Raw genomic sequence first — 20,041 nt, 5'->3', positions numbered from 1 at the left:
TTAAAGGTCTGGCACTTTGGCTTCTTGCACATGTTGATCATGCACAGGGCCCTTTGAGGCCCTGGGTTCAATCCCCAGCACCACCCTCCTTACCCCCGCCCCCCCCCAAAAAAAACTTGTTTAAAAGATTCAGCAATCCTTTCCAGAGCTATTTCCACCCTGATTCTAAGTTGAGAGAGTGTGAGAGAACGCAGCCTCTGATTGGAAGGATTCTGGCATCCTCTACTCCCATGGTCTCTCCCCCTCTGCTCCCACCAAGCCAACCATAGCCGATCCTGGTCAGAGAGCTGGAAGTGCGGGTCGGGCTCTGTCACAGCCTAGCCTTGGGCTCTGGGTCCAGGGGCTTTGCTCACACGCACAGTGGCCCATTCCCGGGAGCTCTGGCCTTCTCTGTTCTAGGCTTTCCCATCATCAGAGGTCACTCAGGACCTCTCCTGGCCGCTGGCCACAGGCCCTGGGTGAAGCCGCCCCCTCTCCTCTCTTCCCCCACAGAAGTGTACCTCAGGTTCCTCAACAAGGGTCTGGCCGAGGTGAAGAGGTTCTTCCTGGGGCCTCTGTCCCCATCCTGCAAGATGGTGCCGATGATGCGGCAGTTCCTGTACCAGGTCCTGCCCGAGGACTCCTACAAGTTCGCCTCCGGGAAGCTCCACGTGGGCCTCACCCGCTTCACGGACGGAGAGAGCGTGGTGGTCTCCGAGTACACGTCCAAGGAGGAGCTCATCGAGGCAAGGCCTGGGACTTAGGACGCCATGTCGGGTGGAGGAGGCTGCCCGGCTCTGCACAGCCCGGGTGGCCCCCGATTTCCTTCCTTCCTTCTCCTCCCACCTGCCCGGTCCTTGCTGTCCTTCCCGTCTGGCATCTCCTCTGCCAGGAGCCTCGTTAGACGGACACAGAGAGACCCGAGGGCAGCCAGGCGGCCCCGTGCTGGACTCCCACGTCCCTGGGGGCTCTGCTGTCCGTCTGGGCTGATCCTGGAGCTCCTTCAGGACACCCAGCCTGGTCGCTGCTCCTCCTGAATTACCCCCAGTTTGTGGAAACGGTCAGGCAGAGCTTCCCTCCGTGTCCCCCTGCACTATCCCTTGGTAGGAGGTTACCACTCCCGGGTTCTCACTTGGAAAGTGCACACGCACCCCGACAACAGCCACCGCGCAATTTTCTTTCAGGACAAAGGGGCTATGCCTCAGGGCCTTCCTTCCCCCAATCAGGGCCTTGCTACTGCACCCTCACTTCCCCTTCCTGGCCCGATCCTGGGGCGAACAGGCAGTGGACAGCTCATGTCCCCCTGGGTGATCGCCCTATTCTTCTAGTCCTGCCCTCTCAGGCCCACATTCCCACTTCATCTCCTACTGCCATGATCTTCTCTCCCTGTCCCCGCCTCCTGCTCCTACCAAGACAACCATAGTAGACCACACCCAAACCAGGCCCCAGGGCCTTTGCACCTGCTTGCCCTCTGTCTGGGTTTCCTTCCTGCCTGCCCTGCTTTCCCTACAAGGGCACTTTCCTTCATTGCCTCCTGCCCTGCCCTGCTCTGCATCCTTCTTTGGGGCCAAAAAGCTATGCTCACCTCCCTGTGTACACCTGTCTCCCCACTGCACTGTGTCCTCCCTACTCCTCCCTGTCTGAGAGCATTTCCACCCCTCTGAGTCCAGGGCCTGGCCCAGGGCACATGCGGATTAATGGTAACTGAATCCCACTGGATTCAGGGAAGGTTGGCATCCCCTGGGGTCCTGGTGATATTGAGGCCACTCTCTCCCTTTCAAGCTGGGTCATCAGGCCCCAACTGACCAAGGAGGTCACCAAGGACCCAGCTAGTTAGGGCCAAGCCAGGTTCTGCTTCCCAGGCTGGCACCTGCGCCCCAGGCTTAAGGAAGTGGGGCTGGGGGTGGCCAACTGACCAGTGGCCTCCAGGTGAGCCCCCCATCTCCAGGTCCTGTCGCACCTCAGCCCTGCTCTCCCCCCAGGCCCTGTACTGCAGCTGCTTCGTCCCCGTGTACTGCGGCTTCATCCCCCCGACCTACCGCGGCGTGGTGAGTGCTCCTAGTGCTGAGAGGGACGAGCGGGACCCAGGGCACCTCGGGGTCCTCCCCGTGACCCGCATCGGGGGAGGCAGAGGGGTGGTCTCCAGTTGCAAAGTGTCTCCCCTCTGAATTCCCCACGTCGGGGGTTTCGGGGTTTTAAGAGGAGCCTCCCCGACGGGCGCGGCTGCTGTCTGGGCTCAGCAGCCGTCCAGAGCCGGCCAACCAAGGCTCGGCCTTCGGATTTCCCCAGACTCAACGGACGGATCCTGGGACTCTGGGACCTGGGAACTTGGGCGATGGGGATCTCTGGAGCTTTGTGAGCCGGTGCCCAGAGAGCCTCTGGCGGCCCTCTGAAGGCCTCGGAGGAGGATCTCATGAAACCAGCCAGACTCCGATCCATGGTGCCTGGGGAGGGCCGAGAGTCTGTGCCTCTAACCTGCCCCCGGGGACCTGGTGCTGCTGGGTCACCGGCCACACTCTGAACAGTGAGGGCCCAACCCACGCCCTCCTCTGTCTAGAGAGTGAGGTTCAGGGAAGGCCCCAGGTGGCAGACAGCTCCTTCTCAGGCCCCCAGTGTCCGAGCCTCTGTCCTTGTCCTGCTTTGTTCAGTTCATAGAAACAGAAGCCCCAGAGGGAGGGGACGTGAGGCTGGGCCCCGCCAGGCTGTGCCGGGAGGCGGGGGTCTCTAGATTCCCACTCTCAGGCCTGGGAGCCCCGTCTCAGCACCATTCAGATGCCTGAGCAGAGGGGGAGCAGGGTCCGAGCACTGGGCTAGGAGTCCAAGGCCACCGTGTAGCCACCAAGTGACCTTGGGCACATGGCTGGCCCATAGCATCTTGGTTTCAAGGCTTGTCCCTAAGGCTCTTCTGGACCTGCTGTCCCATGGTCCCAATCCCTTGGTGCCCTCCTGGTGGGGGATGAGACTCGGGGCCTCAGACAGCGTGTCTCACTCCCCCAGAGGTACATCGACGGGGGCTTCACGGGCATGCAGCCCTGCTCCTTCTGGACCGACTCCATCACCATCTCCACCTTCAGCGGGCAGCAGGACATCTGTCCCCGGGACTGCCCGGCCATCTTCCACGACTTCCGCATGTTCAACTGCTCCTTCCAGTTCTCCCTGGAGAACATCACCCGCATGACCCACGCTCTCTTCCCCCCGGACCTGGTGGTGAGGGGCAGGAGGGGTCTGGGGCGAGAGCAAGGGACCGGGATGGGACAGCTGCGGGGTGGGCCACTCAGGGTCCACCTCCCCTGGAAGAGCCACCCACTTCCTCCAAGAGCCTGCATCCTGGCCAGGGGCTGGCCACAGGTGATCCCAGCCCCGAGCTCTTCCAAACCCAGGGTCCTCCCCTGTAGAGCAGCGCCATGTCAGCAGCACTGACGGGGGGACCGCCTGCACTCTGACGTCAGGGTGCCACAGCTGCGCTCAGCAAGCCGGGGCCTAGGTGGCCTCAACCAGCTGTCCCTTGATTCTGTGCAGCCCGAGGCTGTGGGTGGTTTTCCATTTTTAAAGTTCTGTTTAGAAAAAAATAATAATAACAGAAGGAGAGCATGTGGCAGAGACCATGCAGCCAGCAAAGCCCCAGAAATTGACTAGAAAAACCCTGATGGGCAAAGCCCCAGGAAATCACCCCACCATCTATCCTCTGCATAGATGCTATTACTGTTGCCATGTTACAGACGAAGAAACTGAGGCTCTGAGGGGCTTCCTGTCACACAGCCAATAAAAGGTCACATTGGAGCTTGAACCCAAACTCCAAATTCTGCTCTTCATGTGGCCTGAAGGCATCTTCTCTGAAACTCCCCGGAACTTCTCACCCCTTGTTTATTTTTTTTAATTTAATTTGTTCTTTTTAGTTACACATGACAGTAGAATGTGTTTGAAACATCAGACATACAAGGAGTATAACTTCCCATTCCTGTGGTTGTACCTGGTGTGGGTTACACTGGTTGTGTATTCATATATGACCAGAGGAAAGTTCTGTCTGATTCATTCTACTGTCTTTCCTATTCCCATCCCCTGCCTTCCCTTTATTCCCCTTTGTCTAATCCAAAGTACTTCTATTGTCCCCCACCCCTTTATTGTGAGTCATATCAGAGAGAACATTCTGCCTTTGGCTTTTTGGGGATTGGCTTATTTCATTTAGCATAATAGTCTTCAGTTACATCCATTTACTGGCAAATGCCATAATTTCATTATTCTTTATGGCTGAGAAATATTCCATTGTGTGCATATACACCAAATTTTCTTAAACCATCCATCTGTTGAAGGGCACCTAGGTTGGTTCCGTAGCTTGGCTATTGTTCTCACCCTTTCTTGCCAGGGGAGGCTGGTGATGTGCTGTGAGGGGAGGGACACCCTAACACGGCATCCCTAGGGACCAGGATCAGGAATTGCTCCTCAGTTCCTTGTAGATGGTGAGGGATGGGACACTGGATGAGTAAACTCTGAAGAGCCCACAAGTAAAGTGCAGGAGCAATGCAAGTGGCTGCTCTTGGTGGGGAGGGGACCATGACTCTGTCCATCACTGCAGCCTGGTTATTTTCTGGTGCCCACCCCCAGATCCTGCAGGATTACTACTACCGAGGCTACGAGGACACAGTGATGTATTTGAGGAGGCTGAGTAAGTACCTGTGGGACCCCAGGGGAGGGAGGTGGAGGACTGGAGAGGAAGGGCTGAGTTGAGGGACAGTGCCCCACCTTTGTGGCCTGGAGAGACGGAAATGGGGACAAGGGCTTGACAAAGGTCACTGTGGCCACAAATAAGGATCAGACCCCCGTGGAAAGGGGGCTGTGGGGCTGACTCATGGGACAGGGTACCTATGAGTCTAGGAACCATGTCTAGGAGCTGCACAGTCCAGTCTCCCTGGAGAAGTTTCTTTTCATTCCATTCCTTCTCTTCCACTTTAGTCTTTCCAATAAGGTCATGTTGTTATTGAGAACTAGAGGGGACTAGAGATATTCATGGAAGACGGAGCACAATCCAGAGAGGAGAGGCCTTGCCCTATGCTGGTCCGGAAGGGTGGTCCCTGCACCCGTGTCCCTCTGTGCATCCTCAGGGTGGTGGGATGATTCCAAGGACCTGTGTGAAATGCTCTCGCCCCAGGAAGGCCACCAAATGTCTTTGTTATAAGAAATGAAAAGAGCCAGGAGCCGTGGTGCCCGCCTGTGACCCCAGGGACTCAGGAGGCCAAGGCAGAAGGCTCACGAGTTCAAGGCCAGCCTTGGCAACTTAGACCTTGTTTCAAAACAGAAAATAAGAAGGAGTGGGGATGAGGTCAGAGGCAGAGCGCCCGCCTAGCATGCACAGGCCCTGGGTTGGTTCTTTTTCCAGGACTGCAAAACCCAAAAACCTTCAGGGATGAGATTAAGGATTAAATGGAATTTTCTTTCTAGGATTTGTTCACTTTTTTTTTTCCTTCTTCAAAGTAGTTCCTACATTTTTCAGTAACTCTTGCCCTATGTCTTTACTTTCTCCTGGATCCTTTCTCCTAACAAGGGGGCCCAGGAGGTTGGAAAGAACTGGACAGTACATGGGCTCAGAAGGCAAGTAGCCCTGGGTCCCTCCCATCCCTGCTCCCATGTCAAACTGTGTGATCTTGGGAAAATCACTTTCCCTCTCTGAACCTTTGCTTCCTAATCTATTTTTTTAAAAAGAGCTTAGGGACTGAGGTTTTGGCTCAGTGGTAGAGTGCTTGCCTAGCATGTGTGAGGTACTGGGTTTGATCCTCAGCACCACCTAAAAATAAATAAAATAAAATAAAATAAAGGTGTTGTGTCCATCTACAACTAAAAAAAAAAATATTTTTTTATCAAAGGGTGGAGTTTAGATCCTAGAGCCCAACACCTACTTAACAGTAGGATCTTGAGAAGGTAACTAATCTTCTGGGGCCTCAGTTTTCTCATCTGTAAAAGGAGGCTAATCTTGGAGCCTAGCTCAGAGACTGACTGAAGGATTAAAGGATTGGAGCACACAAGGCCTGAGCCCAGAGCCTGAGCTCCCCTGAGGGGCCGGGGGCCCCCCTGCTGGGGAGAATCACACTGGGCCTCTGCTCTGGGCCACCTGGAACTCTGCCTGGGACTCTGCCTGGCTCCCTGAGGCTGGCCACCCCTGCCCCCTGCACCAGGAGGGCCCACCCCAAGCCTCGCCTAGGCCACTTACTGAGGTCACCACAGCAGCAGCCAATTCATCCCACTGCCCCCTCTGGCCTTGGTGAAAGGCCCGCTTCTTACCCATCCAAAGGGCAGATGCCACCTCATGTGGACTCCCTTGAACAGCCCCCTCTTCCTCCACATTTATTCTGGTGACAGCTGGGACGATTGGAGCCCAAGGGTCTGAAACATAGATGACCCCAGGAGTATGGGTGGGGAATGGAAGGAGGCTCAGCGACCGAGCTCGGCAACAGGAGGGGTGGCAGGCCTCCCCCAGGACCCCCACCCTTTCCGCAGGGGTGGTCGGTGTGGGGGACTTGGAGTTTGAAGATCCCCCCCATTTGGGGCAGATCCTGGAGCAGATTCCAGTCCCCAGCCCGGGAGCCCCCTGGACACCTGCCCACAGTGGCATCTCTCCCCTGGAATGTATTTTCTTTTTCTCTCAGGACGAGTCCTGGGGACAGTCACAAAGTGGCTCTGCAGCGTCATTAGCCGCCCCCTTGTCCGTGACCCTTCTTGCACCCTCTGGAGGGACCTCACGCCCTCCACCCTCCTCACCCTCTGCCCACGGCTGGTGCGGACATTTGCACAGGTTTGATTGACAGCGTTAAACCCCAAGGATGAAACCAAGTGGTAGGATTCCAGGCGTCCCCGGAACACTCGAGGCAGAGCAGTCGAGGGTGGCAGAGTCTCCAGTGGCCCTGGGATCACACCAAGTAGGAGCAGATTCAGCTCCAGGCAGGAAAACTTTTCACGCCGGCTCCGGCTGAGTACAGGGCTCTCTCTCTTCCAGTGTGCGCATGCGCGCCTGCTCTCGGGCAGTCTGCCTCCAGCACCGGCTCCTAGGGGTCCCGGGCGGGACTGGGTTCTCCTCCTGGCCCTGGATGTGAACAGGAGCCGACACATCCGGAGACATTTCGGTTGGTGCCACCTGCCATCTGGGGAGCAGCCTGGCTGCTTTCTGGATGGGGGTCACCTCTGGCAAGAAGCCACATCCCGAAAGGTGTCGCGGCCAACTCCCCATGTCACCTCCTCGCGTCCTCCTTCTCCTCCCTCCCAAGGGCTCCCATCCTCCTCCCCATTCCTGCTGCCGGGCTCCCCACCCTCGGCCTCCCCTGCAGCCGCCTGCCCTGCGCTGGCGCGCTCGAAAAGCCACACTGTCACGCAGCCGTGGGGACAGGGAGCCGGGCGAGGTTGGCACTCGGTGGGCGCCACCTCCAAACACCCATGGGACACCCTGCATGCCCAGCCCTCCCTCCGCTTCTCTCCTCCTTCCTCCCTCTCACAATCAGATACGTTCTCTCTCTCTCTCTTGTTCTCTCTCTCTCTCTCTCTCTCTCTCTCTCTCTCCTCTCTCTCTCTCACACACACACACACACACACACACACACACACACACACACCCTGCGGAAACATCACCACAATCAAGGCAAAAAGTGCCCTTTCAGGACTGCCCCCACCGTCCTTCCCAAGCAATCCCAGACTGTTTTCTGTCATCACCGGGGAATTTGCATTTTCTAAAATTTTGATAAATAGAATCTGATAGCTCGAATTCTCTCTTATCTGGATTCCGTCACTCTGCAGAAGTATTCCCAGGTTCACCCATGTTCTTGCAAATAGAAACAGTTTCACTTTTTTTTTTTTTTTTTTTTTTTTTTTTTTTTTTTTACCTTTCCCTTCCCACCCACCTGGTGAGCACACCCACAGCTCGCTGGTCCATTGCCTGCTGATGGACAGTCAGATTGCTTCCCGATTTGGGCTGTTATCAACCAAGCTGCTTGAACACTCGCCCATAAGTGTCTGTATGGACACTCATCTTCATTTCTCTTGGGTAAACAATGGAAAACTGGATTGTGTGGTATGTGTATATTTAACACATATAGTTTTTTTGTTTTTTTCTGGTACTGGGGATTGAGCCCTAAGAATTCGACCACTGAGCCACATCCCCACCCCCTTTTTAAAAAATATTTATTTTTAGTTTTTGGTGGACACAGCATCTTTATTTTATTTTTATGTGGTGCTGAGGATCGAATCCAGCGCCCCGCGCATGCCAGGTGAGCGAGTTGCTGCTTGAGCCACATCCCCAGCCCCCCCACCCCTTTTTTGTATTTTATTTAGATTCAGGGTCTCGCTGAGTTGCTTAGGGCTTCACTAAGTTGCTGAGGCTGGCTTTGAACTCGTGATCCTCCTGCCTCAGCCTCCTGAGTCGCTAGGATTTCAGGCCTGTGCCACATAGAGTTTAATTGTGGAAAAATAACTGTAAATCATTTAAAGTACACAGTTGAGGTTCATATTGTTGTGCAACAGAACGCTAGAACTTCTTCATCTTGCAAAACTGAGACTCCATAGCCACTGGTCGCCGATTCCTCTGTTCCTCCTCCTCCGGCCTCTGGTCACTGACTTTCTACATGTTTGGCTACTTTAGATATCTCATAGACATGGAATCAGATAGTGTGACATAAGTGACTGGCTTATGTCACCTGGCACAGCGTCCTCGGGTTGGTCCGTGTCGTGGGAGGTGCAGGGTTCCCCTCCACCTTCAGGCTCAGCCATTCGTTTGTACCATGTCGTCCTTATCCATTGATCTGCTGATGGGCCGCAGGTGTTCCCCCTTCCTTATTGTGATTAATACCGTGATGAACATGAGGGGTATGAATTTCTCTTTAGAATCCTGTTTTTGGTGCCTTTGGATCTATAACCAGAATATGTGTTTGACTTTTAAGAGGTTGCCAAGTTGCTTCCCAAGTCACTGTACCACCTTCCGTTCCCCACCCCCCTGCAGTGGGTGAGAGCTCCAGTTTCTCCAGATTTTCACAATAGTATGGTGGGTCACTTAGCTTCAGCCATTCCAGTAGGTGTGCGGAGGTATCACTGGGGTTTGATTTGCAGTTCCCTAATGACTAACCATGTTAAGCATCTTTCATTTGCTTGTTTGCCATCCATGTCTTCTTGGTGAAGTGTCTGCTCAGCTGTCTTCCCATACCCCCTTTTAATAATGATTTGTATAATCGTTTAAGACTTATAGAAAATTTGTGAAATAGGTTGAGTGAGATTGTGCACCCCTGGAATCCCAGCAGCTTGGGAGGCTGAAGCAGAAGGACCTCAAGTTCAAAGCCAGCCTCAGCAGTGAGGCCCTAAGCCATTCAGTGAGAACCTAAGCCACTCAGTGAGAACCTGTCTCTAAATAAAATACAAAAAAGGGCTGGGGATGTGGCTCTGTGGTTAAGTGCCCCTGGGCTCAATTCCAGGTATGAAAACAAAACCAAAAAAAAAAAAAAAGTGAAATAGTACAGGGAGATTCAGTGCACTCTCCTCCTCCTCCTCCTCCTCCTCCACCTCCTCCTCCTCCTCCTCCTCTTCTTATGATTATCATTATTATTTTTGGTACTGGGAATTGAACCCAGAGGTGCTTTACTACAGAGCTTCATCCCCAGCCCTTTTTATTTTTTGAGTCAGGGTCTCATTAAGTTGCTCAGGCTGGCCTCTAACTTGTGATCCTCCTGCCTCAGGCTCCCGAGTCGCTGGGATTACAGGCTTGCACCACTGTGTCCGGTTCTGTTATTGAAGTCTCACATCATTAAATGTTATAATATGGTATATATGTAATAGGATACACCGTATGTCACATTTGTTCCAATTAACCAATGGATATTGATACATCATTATTAACTAAGGGCCACGGTTTATTTCTTAGCTTTTCTTAGACTACTTGGGCGGTGTCTGCCTCCCCACCCTAGACTGTAGACTCCCGGATCCAGGGAGAATCATGCTTATTTTTCTCACTGCGAGTTGAAGTAAGGAGAGAAAGGCCATGGAGCGCACTAGTCCCATTTATGAAGATAACTTGGGGACCGTTTTTGCAGATGCTGGGTGATGTCGGGGTTCGTCAGGCTGCCTGTGACCCAGGGCGTTGTTCTCCCCAGATGCTGCCTACCTGGATTCCCCGTCCAGGACAGTGTTGTTCCCCCGCGTGGAAGTGTACTGCCAGATAGAACTCGCCCTTGGCCATGAGTGCCCCGAGCGCAGCCAGCCGAGCCCCCCAACCCGGCGGGAGGAACCCTCAGAGCTTCGTCCCCAGGGGGCCGGCGGGGATGGCCACCCGCCTGTGCCCCAACCCGTGAAGACTCCCCAGTCCACGTTCGAGTGCCCTGTGCAGTCACCTGCCTCTCCACCTGTCCCTACGTTCAAACCTCCACCTGCACCACCAAAGACCTCATCACTGCCACTGTCTTCAGGTGATTTGCCACCTGTGCCACCAACCTCTGGCTCAGCTGGGCACTTATCACCCAGCCCAGTACCTGGCCCGCCACTGCCTTTTGTACCACCTGAGCTGTCACCTGTGTCACCTGGGCAGCAGATACAACCATCTGGACTGCCACTCAGCTCACCACCCTCCCAGGCACACACATCACCCAGGCCACCCCTGGGGCCGTCAGCTGCGGGGACATCACAACCATCGCCTGGAGGCTCTCCTTTAGCATTGCCTGCACAACCACCTGTGGAGGAACTGGGCCCAGAACAGCCCCAAGGTAGGGACCCCTCTGGCTGCCCACTGCATTCTCCTGTCTGAGTTCTCAGCAAGCTTTAGCCGCTCTGCTTGTTATGAGCTCAGACCACCACAAGGGGGCAGTGCGATCACCATCTCTTTGTTCCTTTGGTGCTGTGATTCTCAAAGTGGTCCCTCCAACCAGTTAGAAAGCATCATCTGAGAACTTGTTAGAAATGACAATTCTCAGGTCCAACCACAGACCTACTAAGTCACAAACGGGGTGGGGTTCGGCTCTCTGTCTTTTTCACCAGCCCGTGGTGATTGTGCCCACTCCCATTTGAACTGCTGCAAGGCTGCTTCAGTGGAACTTAATGGTGAAAGCCCCTGTGCGGTGCTAGGCGGTGATACTCAGGAGTGGTCCACAGATGGCGGCCAGCCTCGGCACTGTTACTAGGTCACGATGAAATGAGTGCAGAGCCCCAACAGTTTGATCAATTTTCTACTAATGCATTTGAATTGTAGTTTACAAGAATACAGCCCATTAAAGATTGCAAATAATTTTTTAAATATTTAGTTTTTAGGTGTAGATGGACACAACACAATGCCTTTATTTTTATGTAGTGCTGAGGATCAAACCCGGGTCCCGCTCGTGCTAGGCGAGTGCTCTACTGCTGAGCCACAATCCCAGTCCTGCAAATAATTTTTTAAAACCAATTGTTCCCTATAGAGAGTTTGAGAAAAGACCTTATGGGGCTACCCAGATGAACTGTTTTTGCTTCATTACCCCCATAAAATCTCTCCAGCCTAAGGGACAACATGCGTCCCCACAAGTTGAAAGCATAAGTAACAAAACCCACGTTGGAGGGTGTTCATAGAAAATCTGACCACTTCTCTCTGGGGAATAAGAATAAGAGAGGCTTCTTGGAGGTGACAGGAGCTAAATGAACAGGTTTTTGATAATTGTGGTGTATGGGATGGATAAGAAAGAGCTTTCAGATTCACATTCAAGAGGCTCAGGTGCAGAGTAAGAAAGTGGAAGGCACATACAGAGTGAAGAGGAGATGCGTGTGACCACCAAGGGTGGCCTGGGTGTGGGCAGGAGGAGAGCAGCCCAGAGGATGGACAGGTGGTCCTCACAGTCCCCAAGCCAAACTTCCATAGTTAAAAGCCCAGATTATCAAGGTTTGCTTCTTTGGGGCTCTATCCCAAGTCAGAAGTGACCCCTTTTCTCTGGAATAGATTAACCTTTATTCTTTTAATCACAATAAGACAAAAACATGTCTTATTGTTTTTGTCTTAGGAGTCGAAAAATTGAAGGATTTTACATGCTTTCTAATTTCCTGTTAAAGTACAATGCATTTTGGGGAGGGGTACCAGGGATTAAACTCAGGGGCACTCGACCCCTGAGCCACATCCTCAGCCCTATTTTGTATTTTATTTAGAGACAGGGTCTCACTGAGTTGCTTAGTGCCTTGCCATTGCTGAAGCTGGCTTTGAACTCACCATCCTCGTGCCTCCAGAGCTGCTGAGAGTGTGTGCTCCTGCACCTGGCCAGTATAATGTGTTTATTTGCAGCTGGTCACCCTTGAACATAAAGGTGGCTGAATGCAGAGCCTGAGCAGACCTGGCCCTGAGTTGGCTTTCTTCACTCATGCTGAGGCTGCACAGACAGGCCAGTGGTTGGTTCTCAGCTAGAAGTGATCCTAATCCTAGGAGGCATCTAGCAATATTTGGAGATATTTTTGGATGTCACCTAGTAGGCAAAGGACAGGGATGCTCTTGCACCAAAGAAGTATCTGGCCTCAATGGCAAAAGTACCAAAGCTGAAAATCTGTCACAACCTACAGTGGAGCCTTACAGCTCCACTTACAGCAACATCTACCTAACTGTGGGAGTTAGGCAGAGGGGACCCCCTTGGGTTCAGTGCCTTCTGTGATTCAGTGATGGCTCGGGTGTTATTTGGGGACAGAATTGCAAATGGCCTTAGGAAAATCTATAAACAATGGGCAAGCTTCACTGCAAATAGATTGGGGACACCTAGGGACATCCCAGAGGATCCTAGCAAAGGAACTTCAGATAGGGAAATCTATATTTTATACTACTTATATTGATATCTACCACACAATTATCTTCGGCTAGCCTGCATCCCATCCTCACTGAAAACAGAGAGCTTGCTTAAGAGTGATGGTCATGATCGATATTCTCCATTCTGAGGACCAAGTGCCAATTACAGTGGCACATGCCTGTAATCCCAGTGGTTCAGAAGGCTGAAGCAGGAGGATTGCAAGTTCAAAGCCAGCCTCAGCAACTTAGGGAGGCTCTGAGCCACTTCGCAAGACTCTTTCTCAAAATAAAAAAGAACAAAATGGGCCAGGGAAGAGGCTCAGTGGTTACGCACCCGAGTTCAATCCCTGGCATAAAACAAAACCCCAAGTCCCCGCCAGGGCCCCCTGTCGCTCACGTCTCCTGTGTTTTTGCTTTGCCTGAAGCTCCCCTCGCCTCTGCAAATCCCCAAAGTGCGGTACCTCGCGTCCTCGTCCCCGGGAAGGAAACCACCAGCCGGCCTCGCGGGACGTAAGTGCCTTCCCTGGGAGCAAGGGGCCCCGCTAGGAGACAGGCCAGGGCCCCGGGACGTGGCGACCCTGCTCTGGCTTGCGTGGTTCCCGTGTCCCATTCTGTCCTCCGCCGTGTGGGCACCAGCCTGCTGGCGTGGAGGACGCTGTGCTCCTCGGATCCCTCCTTTTGCACACCGGGGACGCCCCTGTGGGTGCAGCGTGCAGACGCGCCCCGTGTTTTACTGTCGGTGGAGCCACAGTTCAAAGCCGGGAGCAGCATCCGGCCGGCCTCCGCAGCCCCTGCACCGTCTGATGGAGGGGAGCCCTTCTTAGATGTGCGCGAATTGTCCAGTGTGTTCAGCAGACTGAATTTTTATCTTTACGGCCATCATGAGAGGGTCTGGGGTTCTAGACCCCCATATTTTTTTTTAATGTTCCCTGGGGGCTACTTACCTGGGCTCCTGGCTGGATGGATGGCAACTGGGTTCGCCAGGGGAGATCAGAGGTGAGTCAAGCACCTTTCTCCCAATCCCACCCACAACTTCATCCCCCCCTGGGACAGCCCTGACTGGCCAGGTCCAGGGTTGGCAGCTGCAGGTCTGGAGAGTAGGGCCTGAGCAGCCTCACCGTCAATGGTCGTACCCCTCATGGGATCCAACTTACCAAGCCATCTCTTCCCGCCTCATTATGCTTAATTTTAACTCTACAACTTTTTGACAGAGTTTGTATAAATGTCATGATTTTGAGCTTACGAATAGATTTTGCATTGTGTTCACATCACTTAAACGTCTGCATTTCCATCTAATAGTGAATACAAGTCTGAGTCTCAGTGGCCTGGTTGGCATGGTGTTAGGTAAATATTCATCAGTATCCATCAGTGTTTGCTGGGCATCTCTGGTGCTCGGCCACCCCATGGGTCCTCCTCCTGAGCTACAGCAGGACCCTAGAGTGATGGACGTGGGATGGGCCACTAACAAACCACCTACTTCCTGTCTTTGCCCAGGGAGAGCCCGGCTGAGGATGCAAACTGGGTGAACAAGGTATTCAAGAAGAACAAACCAAAACCAAGCAGCACCCAAAAAGGCTTTCCGAGGCAACCGCGGGCCAAAAAACCAGGCAGCAAAGTGCAGTGAGCCTCTTATGTTTTTTTTTAAATCCCTGGGGACCAGCTCTGGAGACTGCCTCAGGAACATTCTAGAAGCAGGGGGGCAGGGAGACTGGGCTTTGGAGACAAGAAATCCCTCTGCCTCAGCCTCACTCTGTGGCCACAGTCAGGACGCTTGGCTTCTCTGAGCCTTCATTTCCTGATCTGCCAAATGGGGGTGATACCTACCAGCTCATAAGATCAGGAGAGTCGAATGCAATCAACTGTGTGAATCGCTTCTCAAAGCAACATCCTTCCTGATTGTCCCTGTCCCGAGTGGGGGTCCCCAGGGAGGCCTAAGGATTTCAGCTGGATGAGGGTCCTTCTTACCCTCATAGCCCAAAGCCCATAGCAGAGTCTGGGTAAATATGGACTTGGTGGGTGGGGGGTGCAGGTGGTGGGAAGGGGATTCTCAGAGCTGCTCAGGAAGTGGGGCAAACCCTCAGGTCCCTTTCTGGATGACAGTGTGGGCAGGGAGCAGACAGGACTGTAGGCAGCTGGAGGTTCCTGGGGTCATGGAATTGGTCTGGGATTGTTCTTGCTCTGTTCCTTTGTCTCCAGCCTCAAGATTTCCCTGACCTTTGAGGGTTCATCTCTCTGTCTCTAGGAGCTCAAGGTCAAGTTCATTCATGGGAATTTAAGCAGGTCCATCATAGGTGTAGGGCACCCCTGGAGCTAGGAGGACCAGCCAGGCCCAGACTCAGGCTCCTTGATTCCAGGGCCAGTTCTCTTCCCACCGCAGCTGGGCAGGGGGACTGTGCGATCGGCCGGAGCTCCCTTAGTAGATGAACCTGCAGATGGAGGTGTCTTCTAAGGAAGCAGGCAGTCTGCTGTGGTCTCACAGACTGCCCTGGGCCAGGTGCCTGCAGCCTCCTTCACAGATGAGGATGAGCTGCCTGGAGGCGAGTTCCTCTTGGGTGATCTTAATTATAGGCACCTTCGCTGCTCTGAACTTCAAAGGCCTGGGTTAGGGCAGAAAAGAGAAGCTCCAGAGAAGCCAGGGAAGGAGAATGGGGAGGGATCTGAGAGGAGATATCTGCTCATTGCCTCCCAGGCTGCAATCACAAGTGACACGGTCTCATTCATGGGCTAGTTCTGAATAAACTCCTGGTCCCTGCTGATAACCCTGCCAGCAACAGGAGAGAGGCCAGAATAAACATTACAGGGCAGACATGCAAATCCATGGTCTGATGCAGATTGTATTCGGCAGTTGTTGCTGCATAACAAACAACCCCATTTCAGTGGATTAAAATGACAACCTTTTTTTTTTCTTCCTTGGGTCTATCCATTGACTTGGATAGCTCTGCCTAGGCTCCAGGTCCACACTGATTCTGTTCCATGTCCCCTTCATCCCAGGACCAAAGTCAGTCCAGGCATGCTCTTCTCCTAGAGCAGGTGGAGATGGGGATCAGCCTGGCTTTCCTCTTCGGCCTCGTCTCTCCTCCAATAAAAGTTCAGTAGTCTTCTACTCTGGATTATAGAACTGTCCCCCCCCCATTAAGAGACAGCCTGAAGGCTGCAAATGGAAAAGGAGGACACCTGTCCTGCCCCCAATTCCTCCTACTTATACCAGACTCCCCAAATTTCCTACATGAGAGAGCCTGTTCTTGGGGTTTTCATTGAATTTCCCCCTATTCAAATGTGAATGCAATAATAATAATAATTAAAATGTACACAGTACTTATGTTCCAGACACTGTGGCACAGAGACATTAAATCACATGCCCAAAGCCACGCCGCTGGTATGTGGCAGAGCCAGGATCCCATCCAAGTCATCTGTGCCTGGTGTCTTGATGCACAGGGTGGTAGGAACACTGGCCCAGGAGTCAGAAGTCACAGGGTTTGGCCCTCATTAGGCTGGTCCCTTTACTCAATGGGAATCTCATTTTCTCCCTGATCTACTTCATCCCTCAGTTATTTGGGACTTAAATGAGAAGCCGAATGTGCAAGCATCCTGTGTCATTCTGGCTACCGAAGACGCGTCAAGTCCCGTGATTAGTGCCCAGGCCTGTGCGGGACATTTGGGGAGTCTGAGGCAGCTTGAAAACCTCGGGTGCCAAGAGGAAGGAGCAGAGAGAGGGTCTCTGACCACGAGGAGGACACACAGAGACAAGCCACCCACTCAGACTCTGGGTGGGGGACTCTATTTTAGCACAGCTTAAGCGTCACTTGAGAAAGACATTATCCCTATTTTTTTAATACCTTCACTCTTTATAGGATGAGAAATTTTATTACTTTTTCTGGTTTTAAAAACAACATGCTCTCATTACAAATTTAGAAAAGCATAAATAGAAAGTAAAAAATCTCCAGAAACCCTACCACCCAGATGTTAAGATTTTGGTGAAGAAAACTTCCATATTTTAAGCATATGCAGACAGACATGTACTTTTTATTTTTATGAAAATGGCATCATATGCTACATAATATTTTATAGCCTGTTTTTGGACTAAATGGTATATCGCTGCTTCTTTCCATGTCAAATATAGATTTATCAAGTCTGTAATGGATCTGTAGTATTCCATTGGTGTGAGTGTATCATTGCCTGTTTCATCGATCCCCTGCAGATGGACATTTAGGTTGTTTCTACTTTCTCGATCTTAAGGACATTGCTGTGATAAATGTCCCCTCTGAACACTTTTCTTGGACACACATACCCAACTGTCCCTTTGGTGTGTACCTTTCTAGAACTGGAATTGCTAGGTCAAAAGGTCTATATTTGGGGTAGGTTGACCAAATGACCAAAGGTTGACCAAAGGTATGACCAAATCGTCCTTGAGGGGATTATAACTTACACTCCCATCAGCAAATGAACTAGAGAGTAGATCTTCCTACATGCAAGCTCACCAATGCTAGGCATCCCAGGTCCACTGTTCCTTACCTGCAATTCAGAGTTGGAAGATACTCTGAAAAAACAAACACCTGTGGTCATTCTTGACAGCAAAATCGTCACTGTTGCCAGAGGTTAAATTATTTGTGGCCTTTCTTCCACGTGGTATGAATTTTTTAACTTGCCTGTAGAAATATAATGTGACTCACTGTGGGGTGCTCCCACACCCTATGGGGGAGTTACAAAACACTTTAACCAAAGCACTGTTTTTCTTTCTCTAAAGTTTGGAGAAAGTTTGGTTCTCAAGCACATCTGCCCACCAGGGCTTTAGATAAGAGATGTGCACCTGTCTCAATCTTCATTTATTTGTATTTGTTTATTCATTTATTTTTGCAATACTAGGGATTGAACTCAGGGGCACTCGACCACTGAGCCACATCCAGCCCTATTTTATATTTTATTTAGAGACAGGGTCTTGCTACGTTGCTTAGGGCCTCATTGTTGCTGAGGCTGGCTTTGAACCTGCAATCCTCCTGTCTCAGCCTCCCAAGCGGCTAGGGTTATAGGCTTGTGCCACCGCACCCAGCTTGTCTCAATCTTTTAATTTTATTTCAAACTGGTGAAAACTAACACGCTTAAATTTTCCCCAAATTAGCTGACCAGTCATCTCCGAGCCACTTAGTTAGGCCATCTGTTCTCTCCCTGCTGATTTAAACAGCACCTATTTTTTGTGCTGACTTGTCGTTAGTGTCTGGGCCTGTCCCATTGGCCTGGCTGCCCGCTCCTATGTCACCAGCACATGTCACACCCACTGAGCTTCTCAAGTGCTTGCATGTCTGGTGGGCCAGGCGCTGGCTTCCTGATGGTGAGGATTTTGAAGAATGTGTTGAAGGGTTATCAAGTGCCAGGACTCTGTGTCACATTCAATTATCTTAACCCTGTGGGGTGGGCGGGCTCAGAGGGGTGAAGGCATCGAGGAAATCACACAGCAGAGCCTCACGTGAGTAAAATATTGCAGGGCATCGCTGGACTAGGTCCAGTGGCACCTGCAGTACCAAGCCTGAGCTGAACTTGACACGTGGTCCATATCCAGTAACAGCGTGCGTTGATGTCACAAGTCCACTTTAGCCTGTCTACTACAGAGTACAGTATAGTTTTCTTTCATAGTGCCCTTGGGCTTGTTGGCTTCTATTTACTCAAACAACTCTCAGTTAATCCCTACTCTTTGGTGGACATAGAGGCTATGATGGTCTGTGCTCAGTTCATTGGAGGGAAATCGGCCTCTGTTAGAGGTCAGATCTCCAGGCCAGCCATGGCACCTGGGAGACCTTGGTCCAGCCCAGACCTACTGGGCTAAGAACCGAGGGCTGCCCAGCAGTCTGCATATCACCTGGTGAGTCTGAGCTCGATGGAGTTTGAGAATCGCTGGCTTAGGACGGGAGGGGACACAGAGGAGAGGCAGCCAGCTCATCCTGTCAGCTGGAGGGTCTCAGGGAAGGCTTCCTGGAGGAGGTGAGGAGGAGGGAGGAGGAAGAGGAGGAGGAGGAGCAGAGGTCAGCCAGTCTGGGGATGGAGGACACGGGGGCCATTCCAGGCACACAGGGTGGCCTGAGCCAGGAACCCACAGTCTGTAAGCAGCTACTCCCAGCTTGAGGTTGGAGGCAGGGAGAAGCCTGGAGGTGAACTTGGAACCAGGGCAGGGGTAAGCCAGGCTGGCTCAGGCGCCTGCTAATGGGCTGGGCTTCCGGTGTGGTTCTGGGGAGTCACTGCAGGGCTCACCCAGCAGAACCACAGACTTGAAAAGTATCCAAGAATATGCAAGTCTACGCCCAGGCATATCTCTGAGATGGTCTCTGCAGGGGTCTTTTTGCCATTGCCCAGAAAGGGCAAGTGACTTGCCCAGGGTCACACAGTACTTGGGTCTTGGAACTTGGGTCTTCTACTTATTTCCCATCTGTATCTTGTTTCTTCTCACATGTGTTCCCCCAGGTCTGCACCCTGCTCCCTGGACTTCCCTCTGCTCTCCACGTCCGACATAGTTTGGGTCACCTACAGGCCTCATCCCAGCCGGATCCAGGAACACAGCCCGCCCTGAGGTGTGGCATCCCTCTGGGTGTCCCCCAAGGCCAGACCCTACCTGTCCTCTCCCAGGTTGCTCCACTGACCCCTGATCCTGTCAATCCAACTTCATTTCTGCCCCCACCTTCCCCCTCCTGGTCATGGTCAAGGACAACGTAGTCTATACAGCACCTCGGAAACTGAGAGATGACACCCCTTTCTGGAGAACCTGTCAGCAGATGGAATGTTGCTATATTGAATTTGTTAAAACAAGATCTTGACTGTCAACTGCTAGAAATCTGTACCAATACCAAGGACATTTCTATGCCTATGAATTGCCTACCTCCTTGATACGGCACCATACCCTTGCACAGTGTACCACCCGCACCACCGTATTCAGCTATCTGGAGGCCGTTCCACCCCCACCTCTTCCTGAAACACCAAGGACCACTCGAACTTTTAGACACTGAATACTGTTTCAGACACCCTTTCATCACCTCCCAGGAGAGCCGCAAAGGACCCTTGAATAATAACGTGAAGCTTCCCATAACATAAATCCACATCTATTTAACATAAATAACTTAGCATAGATCCACATTTCCAGTTTCCTTCCACGAGGTTGGCCACCACGGGGCCTGGCCACTAGTCAGGGCTGCCCCAGGGGAATGAGTCAGGAAGCCATGTCCTTGGTGGAACCCGGGCGAGGGGAGCCCTCCCTTGGTGGTGGAGGGGGGTGCCCAGAAGCAATGGATCCCCTCCTCTCCCTAGGAAGCCGGGAACCGGGAGAGGAAACGGGAG

At 52.4% G+C, this 20,041-nt stretch overlaps 1 protein-coding gene across 2 annotated transcripts in view; it reads left to right on the top strand.

Moving 5' to 3' along the window:
* Nucleotides 1-20,041, top strand: part of Pnpla1 (patatin like domain 1, omega-hydroxyceramide transacylase) — a 38,824-nt gene extending 18,783 nt beyond the window's left edge. The window contains exons 2-10 of one of the 2 annotated variants that reach the window (XM_026383692.2): nt 493-725; nt 1,962-2,027; nt 2,977-3,186; nt 4,582-4,642; nt 10,095-10,700; nt 12,338-12,343; nt 13,150-13,234; nt 14,219-14,344; nt 19,175-20,041. In XM_026383692.2, the coding sequence (XP_026239477.2) occupies nt 493-725; nt 1,962-2,027; nt 2,977-3,186; nt 4,582-4,642; nt 10,095-10,700; nt 12,338-12,343; nt 13,150-13,234; nt 14,219-14,344; nt 19,175-19,280 (1,499 nt within the window). In that variant the 3' untranslated portion in view covers nt 19,281-20,041. Of the gene's footprint in view, nt 1-492; nt 726-1,961; nt 2,028-2,958; nt 3,187-4,581; nt 4,643-10,094; nt 10,701-12,337; nt 12,344-13,149; nt 13,235-14,218; nt 14,349-19,174 lie in introns of those variants that run through there. The other variant, XM_026383693.2, reaches the window with a different exon arrangement.

This window comes from Urocitellus parryii, chromosome 8 (genome assembly GCF_045843805.1).
Source record: "Urocitellus parryii isolate mUroPar1 chromosome 8, mUroPar1.hap1, whole genome shotgun sequence".
Classification (NCBI taxonomy): Eukaryota; Metazoa; Chordata; class Mammalia; order Rodentia; family Sciuridae; genus Urocitellus; species Urocitellus parryii.
This window is presented reverse-complemented; position numbering and strand designations above follow the sequence as displayed.